The 15,272-nt window shown below is 39.8% G+C and overlaps 1 protein-coding gene across 9 annotated transcripts in view; it reads right to left on the reverse strand.

The window, feature by feature from the left end:
• The window catches only part of ZNF536 (zinc finger protein 536), a 356,142-nt gene that overhangs the window by 187,063 nt on the left and 153,807 nt on the right, over positions 1–15,272 (reverse strand). For all 9 annotated transcript variants that reach the window (XM_075433817.1, XM_075433816.1, XM_075433822.1 and 6 more), the window contains one exon: positions 1,231–3,402. In XM_075433817.1, coding sequence (XP_075289932.1) covers positions 1,231–3,400 — 2,170 coding nt within the window. In that variant the 5' untranslated portion in view covers positions 3,401–3,402. The remainder of the gene's footprint in view (positions 1–1,230; positions 3,403–15,272) is intronic.

The following is a 15,272-nucleotide window of genomic DNA, read 5'->3' on the forward strand; positions in this document are numbered from 1 at the left end:
CAACAAAAATAAACTGGCGTATACTTAATAACTGTAACAGTGAATTGCCTCCAATAGTAAAATATTTATCGAAACTGGGGGGAAAAAAAACTAAAAAGAATTACCCTCAACAGCCTGCTACCAGCTCTTTAACAGTGGGCAATGTAATGCCTTAAGGTACCTCAAACTGTCTTTCATTTTCTAGACTTAATGGCTGATTGCAGAAATCAATGTTGCCATTAGTAACAGAGTATTTGTTATGGCATGATTTCCTCTGTTGTTAGGCTTGCAGAATGATTACAGTATTAGTGAGGTGCTTTCCTTATAAAGGGCTGAAGATATAACTTTCAATTTACTGTCCATTAGTAACTGACTTTGGAAATTTAGGTGAGGCCAGAAATCTTACCTGTTAGTACTTGGAGATTTTATTTCAGCAGTCATAGGCTAGTAACTTTAAAAATTGTACCAGGAAGCTCAATATTTTATAGACATCTCCAATGAAATATTATCTGCTTTGCTATTTTATACACAGCAAGTTAACATGACATACAATGCAATTAAAATGTTTCAGTCCAATTTCTATTTTTCTTGTACTTTCAAATAGATGTGAATTAAGCAGAAGGTTTCATACGTGTTAAAATGTGCACATAAGTTAAAAGACTGTCAAAAAGTTAGTAATTTGTATTTTTGACTCTCCTTTTAATCAGTCCAGCGGCCAGGTACAAGTACATATCTCAGCTAAATAACTGATATGGTTGTGGGAATAAGGGAAATCAGAGAGGTTAGCCAATGCATTGTTTATTAATCCTATTTCTTTGAACAATAGCTCAAAGAAGGCATCATTCCTCACACTTTTAAATGGAGAACATAGAAAGATCTGCAAGAGAGACACCATGAATAGCAGAGGAGGAAAACAAACCGCTTTCCAAAGCCTGGAGGGAGAGGCCCTGGAAGCGACATTGCCACTAGTGACTGTACAGACCCTGCACACTGCTGCTGCCGGTGGGGTGGCGGAGGTGACAGCTGAAAGGCTAGGAAACCTGCCCTTGGAGGGGAGAAAAGGGTGAGCCGAGAATTAACCTCGAAGGCATTGCAGGAACCCAAACACAGATGTTCTGGCATATAACACCACGTCCCTGTGGACTGCTAGGAAACGACCTAACAAGAGAATGCATAAACTATTTTGCTGCTGTGATTTCAAATAAAGCTACAAAGCTTTGAGTGCAGAGAGGGAAGAAGAAGTTATCATACCTGAAGAGGAGGGTGAGGAAGGATGTGGGCTGTCCTCCTGAGCACTCCCCGTCTGCGAGAGACCCCCACCTACTCCGCTTTCTTCAGTAATGTTAGAGGACCCCGGTGTTGTCGACCTGCTGACAGACTGAGACTCTTGATCACTTCCAGACCCACGTCGCTCATCAAGACTACCTTGAATTATTTCATCTTCTCCTTTCCTGTCTCTTTTGTGGACCCTGGAGTGAACAACCACTTGGTGGTATGTTCTAAAAACCCTTCCACAGTCCGGGCATTCAGTTGGCTTTTCTTTTACATTTCCATGACTTTGTAAGTTGTAATCGAGTCCCTGGTTCATACCATGTGACAAAAAATCTCTACTGCCTTCTAAAGGGTCTAGTTTGTTTGGCAAGTCTCTCTGATTGCCCATTTTAGTGCTGTGAACCAAATCAGCAGGCATTTTCTGCTTAGAGCCATCTGCTCCTACTAACACATACTCCCGCTTCTCCTTATCAAACATAACTCCAGCATTTGCCAAAGTGTCTTCATGGCTGCGCTGTATCTGTTGCTCTTTAGACAAAAAGCCATGTTCCATGGCCATTCCCCTTGCCATAAGCTGCCAGGCCTGATAGCTGTTTACTGGATCCATCTCTGCCGCTTTGGCGGCAGCTTGTAACCTTTCTATACAGCTGGATTTCAGAGGAGGCACCAGATTGAGACAGCCCAATAAAGAATGTTTATCCCCTTCAGCAATACTGTGGCCAATGCCAGAAATGGGCGAAAGGAGCTTCCCCAAGACTTCTTTCTCTTTCATGGGCATATCTCCTTTGTTATAGATTTGATTTTGTTCACTTAAACTCGCTTTGTCAGGAGGAAGAAACCCACTCTGCAAACATGACAGATACCTTGAATATAAGTTTGCATGAGCTTCCTGGGACATGCTGCTGATGGAGCCAGGTACTTCGGGATCATTAGGAGACTTGTTCTTTACAGATAACTTGTTCAGGTGAACTTTCATGTGATTTTTAAGAAACCAAGGCTCTTTGAATCGCCTCCCGCAGATCTGACAGCAGTGTTCAAAGGAATCCTTGTGCTTTCTCATGTGGCCTTTTAAGAACCAGGCCTGGCTAAACACCTGGCCACACACCTCGCAACGAAACTCATTGGTGGATTGCTCCCCATTGCCATTGGAGCCCTGGCCCTGTGCCGACTCTGCGGTGATGTGAGCCTTCTCCACGTGGCTAATCAGCTCCTCCTCCTGCGAGGCGGCAAAGTCACACAGGGTGCACTTGTAAGGCTTGTGCAGGATCCTTATGTGTCTGTCCAGCTCTTCTCGCTTCTTAAACTTGCCTTTGCAAAATGTGCATCTGAACCCAGCTGTCTGAGCGACAACTTCTTCCTGGACACTGACTGGCTTTGGAGAGGGAACAGGGTTTGAAATATCAGGTGTGCTATGATTAGCTGGCACAGACAAGTTACAGTTAGCAAGAGGCATTGGCTGGGCGTGCTGCTGTGCTTTCACATCAGGCCGTGGCTGCAGAAGGCTGCTCTTCATCTGTTTGTCCCGAAGAATTGCTCTCTCCTCCAGCTCATGTAAAAGTCTGTTTTCTTCTCGGACTCTTCCACGACCTTTGCCAAGGTTTCCAAGCTTATGAGTACGCAGGTGTATCTTCAGGTTGCCTTTCTGAGCTGCTCTGTGGTCACAGTATGGACACTTAAATGGTTTTTCTCCAGTATGAGTTCGCATGTGTAGCGACAGTATGCTGTTAAATCGAAAGCGCTTCCCACAGAGGGGACATGGGTACTTTCTGTTTTTCCTGGCATCATCCTCTATATCGCTCATCTGAGACATAATCCCTAGGTTTTGCCCATTTAAGAACTGCTGCAGATCCACGCGCCCATTCAAACTGGTGTCAACCTCTCTATTGAGCTGGTTTGCCAACAGTGCCATCTGACTGCTGATGGGCTGATTTGCGATGGACATGTGGCTTTTGTCTTCTAGCGGTGCCGACACCTTCTCCTCCGGATTTTGCCTGTTCTGGAGCTCTGGGAAGGCATGGCTGAGCTGGGAGGTGATCTGGTGCAGCTTCTGGCTCATTGAATACTGCCCATTGAGAATCGTGCTGTTGAGATGGGCATCAGCTTCTGGCACAGCTGAAGAAACACCAAGGCACAAACTAGCTTCCTCCATTTCTGAAAATCAGAAGATATTTTAGATTCAGACTGTGAAAGTGTTACAAGCATTGAATCACTGACGTACAATTTGCATTTTATGTTTTACCTACTCATAATAATGCAAAGGAATTAGTGTAAAAACAATAAAAAGTGTATTAAATGCCAACTGTGCTACACAATTTGATCACGTGTGCTTTCATCATTCTGCATGTTTACCAATAACCATTAATTACTATTTTAAAATATGCTACAATTTCAAAATCTAATTATTACAGAAGGGGCAAAGGCTTTTACCACTTCCCTTGTCTGTCTTCTTGTGAAATTGCACCTGTTTACATTTCTAAATCTATAGAAACAGAAATGTTATGCATCTCTCCCATTTCCATTAGAAAAGCTAGCGAAAAAAACCCCAAAATAGAAATCCATTTGTAACTTTCAGTTCCATTAACCATATTCAATATATTACACATTCTACAATAAGAAAGATAGTTTTATGATTTGACAAAAAAATGATGGTATGATATTTACTGGTGTACAATAAAACAAGATAATGTTTTGGGAAAAAATAAAGGACAAGCTTTAGAACAATAAAAGGGATTTTGCTTTAGTCAACAAAAAGTGCAGTAATATCTCATTAAGCTGATTAGTATGCTGCTTAGAAACAGTACTAGGTGCTGTAACACATGATTATAATCATAAAAATCCTTCAGTGTTTGCAAGTAAGCATTAACGAGGTATATTAAATTTTAAGGAGACTGCGACTAGCAGCTTTGTAAACCTCTGAGATTAAGATTTAACCCTTCTGTTACAAAACATTGTTATTTTGTCATTTTGAAACTGAGCCCATCAAAAGGCACATAAATTATCTTCCGCCAAGTCTTTTAATTCATCATTGTGAACCTTCAGATTTCAGTTCTTCCAGAAACTTGCCAGATTATAGAAGGAATATCTCTGTCCTTGGATGAGTAAGACATGTGATTTAAGGCACTTTGATTTGTTTTAAAGAGCTCTCTTATGGAACTAGATAAAACCAATTAAAATCTGGGGAAGGTGTTGTGGAAAGCCTCAACAAGTCTAAGAATTTTAATAACTTTCCTAATACACAGTAATGACTACAAATTGTACCTACACTATGTATATTGCAGAAAATTAGAATTCAAAGCTGTTTGTTAAACATGAGTGCTCTGTTCTGGTCTGCATAACTGTCCACAATAATCTTCTATCCTTGCCACTTCTCTACTCTATACAGAAATAATGTATCTATAAAATTCTATTTAAAATATAAAGTTTTACATTAATAACTCTCGAACTATATAACACTATAAGATTATATTAGAACATAATGAAGATCTGTGTTGTTCAGTAGAGTGATTTGACACTTTGTTCACTAATAAAATTTCTGAATTCTGTATGTTCTTCAATAATTAATATGGTCAGCTTTCTGTTTGGCGTTAGCCAAACGCATTTACTCGCTATATCTTCTACAAGGGCTGCAGGCACGCTCCAGGTGGACACCATTCCTCACACAGCTTCATAGTGGCCACCAGCTAGATACTTTGAGGCCCAAATCTGGCACATACTTAAAATGCATGTAATTGTGCTCATGGGAGCAGCCCAGTAGACTTCAAAGGGTGACCCTTGAAAGCAAAGTTCCACACATGCTTAAGTATTTGCAGGATCAGGGCCTAAAAAAAATCATGGGTGGTCTCCAAGAGGAGACCGATTTGGTCCTCGACAGGATGATTGAGGTTGCGATACAATGCAGATCTCATAAGAAGGAAAGGGGTAAGTGTATATTCACATGCATTAAAGATGGACACGAGCTACAAAATTTTGCTTGTATGTAAAGCAGATTTTTTTCAAAATTTAACAGTTCTCAGATTCAGGTTTCATTTTGGGGACCCAATATTTACATGCTGTCAATGTTGTTATTGACAAAAATACTAATGAGATCAAGTATATTAAAGGAAAAGGCTTATGCCTATAAGCAACAGGATTGCACTGAAGTTTAGCTTGCAGTATCTGGTTTCCAAAAGTAGGGGAACAGAGTCAAACCAGGTGTTCACCCAAGGCCACACAGCAAACAAAATTCTCGATTTCCATTAGAGATTTCTGTGTAGCAGATCACAATCACTCAAAATGCGGGTACATACAAACACCTTTTTTAACATTTTTGAAAGTTTGCTAAACTTTTGAAACAATCCAAATTTCATGTTCAAAAGCATTAGCTTAACATCTGAGGGTTGTATTGCTTAGGCCTGCCATTGCCTGAAGTTAACTGAGACTTTGAATATCTGCCTGCCTACCAACTTCCTAAAAATAAATTAAAAACAAAAAAACAAAAAAAAAACATAAAACCCCACAAAAGAAAACAAAAGCGAGAATCCACTTTCTGTCTGGATTCCACATACCACAGGTGTTATTTCTCCTCATCATACTTAAACAAGGCATGTTGACAAACAAGAACATAAAAATTCAAGAAATGCATTGCATGTACAGACACATACGTATATGGAAGAGGGTCTAGAAAAGTCTTTGTGAATTGTCATTATTCTAGAACAGCTTAATTTCACTTATTCAGTTGACCTTAATGGGAACTGGTGCCTTTACATGCTCAGGAAGGTTTGGGTAGTTAATTTTAGCATTTTATGCTCTATCGAAGTTTAGAAATGCTGACAGATCCCAGTGGAGTTTATTAATTCTGATGTTTAACCCTAAGCATCAGTTCAAACGTATGGTTATTCGGATTTAGAAGGGGAGAGAGAGTTGTGGTTGAGATTTTAAGATATTCTGTGGCTCTTTTTCAAATATAACTTTAACAAAGTAACAACAGCAGTTGTACTTGGAACATGATCATTTTTTCTAAAAATTTTTTTTTGCTACTTTCTGTCTCCCACAAACACACGGACACATATAATGTAGAACATAGGATGAGTTGAAAAAAAGATTAAGAGGAAGAACAAACCCATAATTTTTCATTTAAAAACTAATAATTTTAGATTAAATCTTGCGAGCCTGACCCACACACATTGATCTTTTGGCACTGGAAATTTTATGTATTTTTGATGAAATATGCAGAAAGGTCAGCAAAGCCTCTTCTTGGTGAGAAATAACCACCTGTAAATACCACGTCTTCTGATCAGCTCTTCAGTTTCTAGGATTCTGCTACCACAATCTCAAGATGCTACAGTTCTTCACTTAAACGCTACTCCCACTCTCACCTGCCCCGGCTTCTTGGAGTCCTGTCTCCTGCCTCTGGCTCCAAATTGTCTCTTCTTTTGTTCACTCCTACCTGGTTTCATTGCAAAGTATAATCATGTGATTCAAAGTACTGCCACGTGAAATTACCCCTCCTGCAATTCCTGGTTAGTGCATTTAGGAACACAGGGACCATGCTCTCACGTAAATCAGACTGTTGGTGTTTTTCAGCCCATTCACGGCAAAACCTACCAAAATCCCATCTTGTATCCACGTGCAAGACAGAAATAAAACTCCTCCTCATCCATCATTCCACTATGAATTAGATAACCCAATCTAATTTACCTAATTTCTCTAAAAAAAATTAGCAATTTCATTCTCTCCCTCTTTATCCATCATCCCTGTCTAGATCTATGACCAGATAGGGTTACGCCAGGTGGGGTAAGGGGCTTTCACTCCCCAGTGAGCCTCTTGCTTCAGGCCTTGCAGGTCAAGGTCCCCAGCCTGGAGTCACAGTGGTCATTGCTCAGCCTCCTCCCGCGGGCTCGGACCTCGCCCAGGGCCCGGCTGCTCTCCACAACACCCACGAGGTGCAGTGATGCTTCCGCACCACGGCACGCTCATCCTGCCTCCATGTGCATCTACTGACAGACACAGCCGTCTTCCCCAGACTGGCCTGATGCGCAATGCTACTGTATCCATTCTGCCCCAACCACCAAATGCTAAAAACACTAAAAAAAAAAAAAAATATCATGCAAAGGGACCTCACTGGAATTTACCTTTTAACAGATAATCAGTTTGTAATTTCAAGTATTTTGACAAATGTTTTTCTCAACATCTTTCTTCATTATGTCCCACCCTTCTTGCCTCCCCAAACCAAAACACTAGGTATGCAAAAAAAACAAACCTGGAAATGCCAATTTATAAGTGCTGATGTGATGCTTCATGGGAGGGAAAATTTCTTGCTTTCAATTTTTAAATATATAGTCTGTTACATTATTTTCATGAGTCTGATCTCTCTTACAAGGAAAACACAGAACGTTTTGCCACCGCTCACACTGGGAACAGAAGCACAATGTTCTCTGCAGTTAACATATGTTTACAAAATCAACTGCAAATCAAATTTGAGATTGTCAAGAAATTCAAAATATGTTTGTTGAAATTTATGTACTAAATTTCTGACCTTTAACTATCTCAAATGTTTTGTAAAGACAGTGGCCCTCAAGACGCGGCACCGCACGGAGCCTGTTGGTATCAGGAGTTGTTCGCAGGCTGCCCTTCCTACCCTAAACAAATCCTCAGCCCACGCACAGGCGAGCCGCGCCAGCCAGAAAGCCCAGTCCTCACCCTGCTACAGCTGTCCAGGCTGCAAACCAGCTTGGCTTCTTCTGCACGGGGCAGGGCAGGAGCGGCCCCTCAGCCAGAAGCAAACAAACCATCGGAGGACAGCCCTTTACTGTGTCCGGTGTGCAGTTTCCTGTTTCCGTGCAGAGGGTACTCAGCTTATGAAATTCACAACTGGATACATATATTACAAATATACCCTCTCATCTCCCACATGAAGGTACAGTGAGACATTCAAGTCCCTTTGATGATACTAATAGTTATTTTGATTTCACTCACACTTTTGCCCTCAAGACTATTTCCTGTGATATCAATAACGAAAGTTCTGACTTTAGCCATTTCAACTGAACACACAGATTTTATTTAAGTATTTGAAATGGATTACTGGAATTTAAAACCAATTATGACACCAGAAATGCCTGTCATCACAACTACATTAATGTAATACGAGAAGCTCAGCTTCCTTTTGCTGGAAACAGAGAGGAAAAAAAAAAAGATAGCAACTAGAATAAAAAGAGTTTGAATATAAATATATGACTACACACACACAAACATATGCAGTCACACACATATCTGTATACATACACATACGTGCACACACACACACACCTGTTATCTTTGTAAACAGATGGACCAAATTCATCTCTCATTTACACCTGTTCGTTCCTACTGGACACACACACTAAAGCATTTCCCTCTTCACTGCTGTAGAGAAAACAGTCATTTTAAAAACACTGTTGTGCTGTTATTATAGCTTAGATTAGGTTAGTTAAGAGATTTACAGTTCAGTAAGCAAAGTAATGCTTTACAAGCTCACGTGTTTAAACGACAAGCTCTCTCTGGCCCTGATCCTCTGAGCAGTTAGAGTTACAAACACTGTTATGCTTTCAGAATATAGACCTGGTATTTATCTTTCCAGCTAGAAAAATTCACATTTACCTACATTATCTTGTGGTCCACTGACAAATTCTAAATACTCTAATACAGACTGCTTCAGTTCTTAGCGACTCATAAACAGGTATCGCTGAGAAACTTCAGAATATATATATTGAATTTTTATTAAATATTGTTCTTCTTGTTGTAGCTGAAACAGTTTAACTAAGGCTGTTATAAGCATAATACACTCCTGTTAAGAAATACAGAACACCAGACTACTGAACCCTTTCAGGGTCATTAAACAGCTGTAAACATTATTACAAAAATAAACCAGAGATTTCATGCTTACATTTTAGCCCAGAGCTTGGTGTGCTGAGCAAGTACATTTTTTTCATCTCTTACAATCAACGCTGGTGACATTTGGGCATCCAAACAAATTACATCACAAATATTACTGAGGTGGGTAGGATACCGAGCGGTTTATTTGCCAGATGATTAATATGTAAACAGTAGGGCAGGACAGATGACCTGCTCTTCTTTGACTGATTTGTAGGCGATACTAAGAGACATAGATGTAAATAGTTAAATTTTAACAAAAACATGTGTGCACAGAAGGGGAAGGGAGAGATCAGCTCTATTTAATGCCACCAGGACAGCATTATCCAATCTGATCAAATGAAAAAACATTAGACCAGATTTTATTCTCATTTTACTTATGTAAAATAGAGAAATGGAGTAACTGCCTCAAGTTCTTTGGTGGTTTTGGGGGGTTTTTTTGTGATTTTTTTTCTGTTGGTTAAATAGGTGCCCTGCTCCTTGGGGTGTAATATAATTATATTAGGGAAATACATGGTTTCTGGAGTGTAACATGATGTCTTTAAAAATAAAAAGGAGTTGACTTACAGGTAACCTGTCTTATCTGTTTATTTGTATTTAAATATTATTAAGGCCAGCTTGGTAATTTGTTATTACTATTAGTCACTTTACCACATTTAAGTTTCGTAATCACTGCAAAGCATATGTAGCTTCTAAGAACTAAGAACTGGGGCAAAGCAGCACTCGAGCACAGCGTGTACAAAGCACTGGGTGATCCTGGGCTGAGCAGCTCCCGCGGCCCCGGCCAGGAGCCCAGGGCCAGGGCTGGAGCCTGACGCGAGCACCCATCGTCCAGCACCCAGCCGCCGCAGGGAGCAGGGAAGGCATCTAACAAAACTGTAGCTGCTTTGTGGTGCTGATATTTAAACAAGCTGCTTATTGATTCCAAAACAAAGTAGTCCTTTAGTAACAACAGAGCCAACTCATTCCACAACAGTTTTTATGTTTTAAAGAAGGGTTAGCAGAGGGATTTTGAAGTTTCAGAAGTCATTAGCAGACAGAAAATTGTTTGCTGAGGCTGTACTGCTTTTGCTCAGGACCGAGAAGACAGTTGCTTTCCAAAATACCTGTTACATCTGTAGGGTACTTTCTAGCTAGCACAGCATTTTGGACTGATAACTGATCAGAAGATAAATCACCAGAACAGTCTTTGGCTGGTAGCACCCATGGAGTGAAGGACTGTGAACTGTTTGTGATCACAATCTAGGAAGATGAGCAGAAAGGAGAGGAGAGGTCATTTATAAATCTCACTCACAGATTAGAATAGAAAGATTAGAAGGATGCAGACAAGCTGTTTGATTTATTGCTACTTTGCATGTGACTTAGCAAAATCTGTTTTCCTTCTTATTTATTCTATTTCACTTGCATATACTTAACAAGTCAGATCCAAAGAAGAGAAAGATAAATAATTGGTACTGAAAGTTCAGTAGATTAAAACAAAAAAAAAAAACAACCAAAACCCTACTTTTTTTCCAGGCACCGGCTGCATCTGGGATCATTATTTTTTAGCATATAAGCATTGATTCTCATTTTACTTCTTTCTTTTCCTAGTGTTCTCCTGATGACAAAAGTAAAGATAAGAGTAATATCAAAATTCAATAGGAGCCTCATTTGTGGAATGCTTCATTAAACTAAAGCTTCTGCTACTTTAGAAACAGCATTTTTAAAAGTAAATTTGCTATTTTCATGTAATTTGGAATGTATACAACTGATTAAACTCTCTCCAATTTGATCAATCTCCTTTAGCTCCTATCTGATCATTCGCTTTAATTAATCTAACTGGCATCCATGTCAGATTGAAGAAACCTTAAAATTAAGCTTTTAACAGTCCAAATAATAAAATGCCTGGAAGATTTTGAAAAGCATACTTATGATTTCATTTTTTGTCATTTTTACAGCATGAAATGGGCTCTGAATCTTCTACTCTCACCTGAGGACACTGTACCATGCTGGAAATCTGTAATACTCTAGCTCATTATGTAATATTAAAATATACATACTGTTGACCCTATTAATCCTGCATTCCTCACACAGGCAAGTTCCAAACAAAAGGCAGTGCATTTCAGCTGGGTGAGGACAGGAGGATCAGGCCCTCTATACCAGTTACAAAGACATCAAGCAAGAAGAGTTAAGACCACAGAACTCAAATCATAGTTTGAAACAATTTAAATCCAAAACTCAAATCACAGTTTGAAACAATTTAAATCCAAAACTGTAATGCTGGGTTGACGATGTTATTTTCATTTCACAAAGGCTTAGTCTTAGATTTTGCGCACAACTAAATATAGTGTCAACTGCACATATGTCCCAAAGATCAAAGTATGATTGATTGTGAAATATTCATATGTGATAGCCCAGCAAGGTTTTGTTCACCAGGGCACCTGTCAGAAGCATAAGCTTGGATACAAATCATCAAATAAGTATGTAAAATCATTACTAAAATCCAGGCATGCAATCAGATAGTCAGTTGTCTGAAACTGTTGGACTGTAGCCAGCACAGTGGCTCAACAGATGAATGCTTTTGTCTTTGCAGATCCTCAGGACCCTAGTTCAGTTCCTCCTGCTACTGGTCGGGTCAACTGTCTGTACCTAGCATTGACTTTCCTGGCACTTAATGCTAGGAGTAAAGAAAAAAATCCGAGTCCATAAGTTCCCTTTGACCCGAGCCACAGAAACATCTGCTGGTTGAGTCACGAACTGCTTGTTGGCCAAGTTGAACAGTAACCAATCCTGTTGCGGATCAGCTCTCTCAGCAGTAGGTGTCACTGCAATAAATAAATGGATTTCAAAGGACAAAGACATACATTCCCAATGAAAATGCATAAACAGAACATCCTTGAGTAAAGAGAGCTTCAAAACAAAGTATATGGTCCAATTAGACTTTAAGTTTATGCAAAATGCTGGAAATCTGGTTTGGGGAGAAATGAAATTGCAGAAGTGGGATTGCCAACACCACCATCAAAGTAGTTCTGTCCTTTAGCCCTATGTCAGAGATCCTTTAATTCACATTAATCACTTCCCTGTGATCCCAGGTCTATTAGGTAAAGACTGCTACAGTTAAACCTTTTAAAAAAGCTCTCTAATAAATGAAGTAAATTTTCTCTAGTGGAACAAAAGTCCTAGTTATACGGAAATACACTGCACACTCAACTGGAGTTTCAGGACTTAACAAAGACCACAAGGTTAGCCTATTTTCTGCCAAATTAGGGAGTCCATACCCAAACCTATCTCCAAATAGAAGAAGAAAAAAAGAGAATACTTATAACAGCTGTAGAGGGGGGAAAGATGTCTCAAGTATAGATTTAATTAACAGAGTGCATATTTTGAAAGAGCAGTAACCAATTTATATTTGAAACAGAAATATGTGGTATGCCAAATAATATCACAGAGACGTCAGCCAAGCCTACACCATATTTGGTTTCATTATCACAAAATGGTTTGTAGGATAACTAAGGATGCTCCAAATTGCGTACTATTGAGTTAGACGGTAGACACAACAACGCACCACTAAACATACAGGCTACCTGTGATGACATCAACACAGAAACTACATCAACACAGAAACTCCCTGCCTAAGTAAATGTTTTAATGTTGGTCAACAGGAAAAAGAAAGATTAATACACTAAACCTTGCATAACCTGTTGCACATGAAAGAGAGCACATGCGACAGTACATACTCTTGAGGTACATATATAATAAAACTGCATTTATTTCATTTCTAGTGACACCAAACTGAAACAAAGGAGAGGAAAGAATATAGACAAAATGAAAAGATAAATTACTCCATTCTTCAAGGTCAGTATATTTAAGAGAAATCAACATTAAAACTTTCCCGACGCACGCAGAAAGCATAAAGGGCCACACCATGTATCTGGGAGGAGTTGAGCTCCTCCTTTTCCCCCAGCACACTGCTGAAATGTCCCCGGCAGTAATTCCCAGCAGCTCACACCCCAGTATTCTGTAAAGCTCCCGAGCATCGTGGGTCATCGAAGCATATTGTGATCAACACAGTGAGAGAGGAAGGGAAGACACTTTCTGCATGTTTCTTTGTTGGACACAGAAATAGCCAACATCTTAATATAAATGCAAACAGTTACAAATTCAGAAGTAACTTGCCCAATTTCAGTGCACCCAAACAGCTTCCAAGCCCAGAAAGCAACCAAATTTTTCAGAATTTCAGCACTGTAGAATATTCCTAACTGATCATTTCCACATCTCATTTAGGAAAGAGCTCATCATGTACCTTGACTTAAATAGATGGCTCATCCTCTGTAAAGAAGTCAGGGACAGAGTTCAGAACTCTTTACTCCCATTGCTTAGTCCAGTATGCCGGATAGCTTTCTTTTATCAAACATAATTGACTGCTGAAAAGACTGTGTTTTTTAACTCATGACAGACCTGTCAGCATAAAATTTTTTGTTAAAATACTGTGGAGAGTTATTTTGGTTTTTAACAACTGAAATTCTTGGCTGTTAATCCCTTCTTCCTCCAGTTTCTGTCTTCTCGCCTTTCTTCCCTCAACCCAGCTGATTTATTTTTCCTCTCCCTATAACATGTGGACTTGGTGGCAAAAAGAAAAGACATAATTCAGAGGGTTCATAGTCATACTTAGATACAAGTGGCTTCAATGAGTTATTTTTAATACTAATTTCCAGGACAAGGATAATGTTGAGAAAGCCTCAATTTCAATGGAACTGGATGGAGTACAAGGTGCAGCTGAAACAGGCAGCGATGCTGGGAGGCAGGTGGATGCAGGAAAAATAAAGCAAACATTGCTCAGAATGCTCCTTGTGTTTGTGGTCTCCCAAAGAGTAGAAACAGCAAACTCCTTGCAGAAATAAGTGGGAAAGGACAGATGAGAAAACATACCACAAACTTAGACCAAGGACAGAAAAAATATACTTCATTATCACTCACGAAAAATGAAGCACTAAAACCCACAAATCTTCTTTATCCCTTGGTGTTCTGGTCTGTGCACACTTTTACTGATATGATATACTACTGCTGTTGTCATTTAACTTTATTAATTGATCACGGTCACGAACACAAGAGCAGAGCCGGTAACTCTAGAAGCCACCTTGTACCTCCTATGATGCTTTCACACTGAGATAAGTGGTCTAGACTTAAAAGGGTGTGGTTCACAGTCACTGCGCACAGCTAAGACACCGACAGCTTGATTTTGCAACTGCTATAATCGGATCTACCCCAAGGTCAGAAGATATTCATAAAACAAGCTCTTCTTCAGAATGTCATTTTAGAGAAGCAAAAAAATACATCTATCTGCAGGACTGCCAATCACACTCTTTCGGATGGCTTCTTAAGCAGGAAGACAGCCCCAAACAGGAATATCTATACTAAAAGTAACTGACTTGGGAGTATTTCCCTGTATTTCTCCATCTCCTTTTCAAATTACCTCTACCTGTCAGAGTGAGATCGTTCAGCCTCACAATAACCCTGCCTTTTCCCCTGAACAATGGCACAGAACAGTTGTAACAGTTCTGCGATGAAGGAACAACAATGATGCCACACAAGCGACCATAAAAAAGGGTCACATCTTGGCAGTGCTCTTGAATGCAGTGAGGTGCAACCCGCGAGGTGAACAGAGCATCTCCTCCCACCACTGCGCGGCAAGCTCAAGTACAGGAACGGGAATGGCTACTAGAGCATATATCGAAGGAAGCACAGACGCAAGCACTGATTATGGTAAAACAGTACATATGCTTAAATACAACAGCAGCATGACCTTCAGGATCCCAACAACCTGAGCACCGATTGCTGTTTGGGCACTCCCCTTTTATCTGGGCACAATGGCTTTGAACATTAATAAAAGGGCACTAAAAACTTGGAAGACATAGCATACAGACGAATACAGGGCAGGAGGAATGCTATAAACATACAATAACATATTTCAAAGTTATCTGCAGGATAAGAATCCTTTAAATAATTTTGATGTTAATTGCAATATTCTGGGCCCTTGGCTGAAAAGACAACCTATCGTGGTTGATAGGTGAGTGGCAACAAAGCTGACAAAGAAAGTCTGATAAATGCAATCACAGGGTGACAGACCCTGGCAAGTTCAATTACTGTTGCAAAGT

This window comes from Opisthocomus hoazin, chromosome 12, assembly GCF_030867145.1.
Source record: "Opisthocomus hoazin isolate bOpiHoa1 chromosome 12, bOpiHoa1.hap1, whole genome shotgun sequence".
NCBI classification, from domain to species: domain Eukaryota; kingdom Metazoa; phylum Chordata; class Aves; order Opisthocomiformes; family Opisthocomidae; genus Opisthocomus; species Opisthocomus hoazin.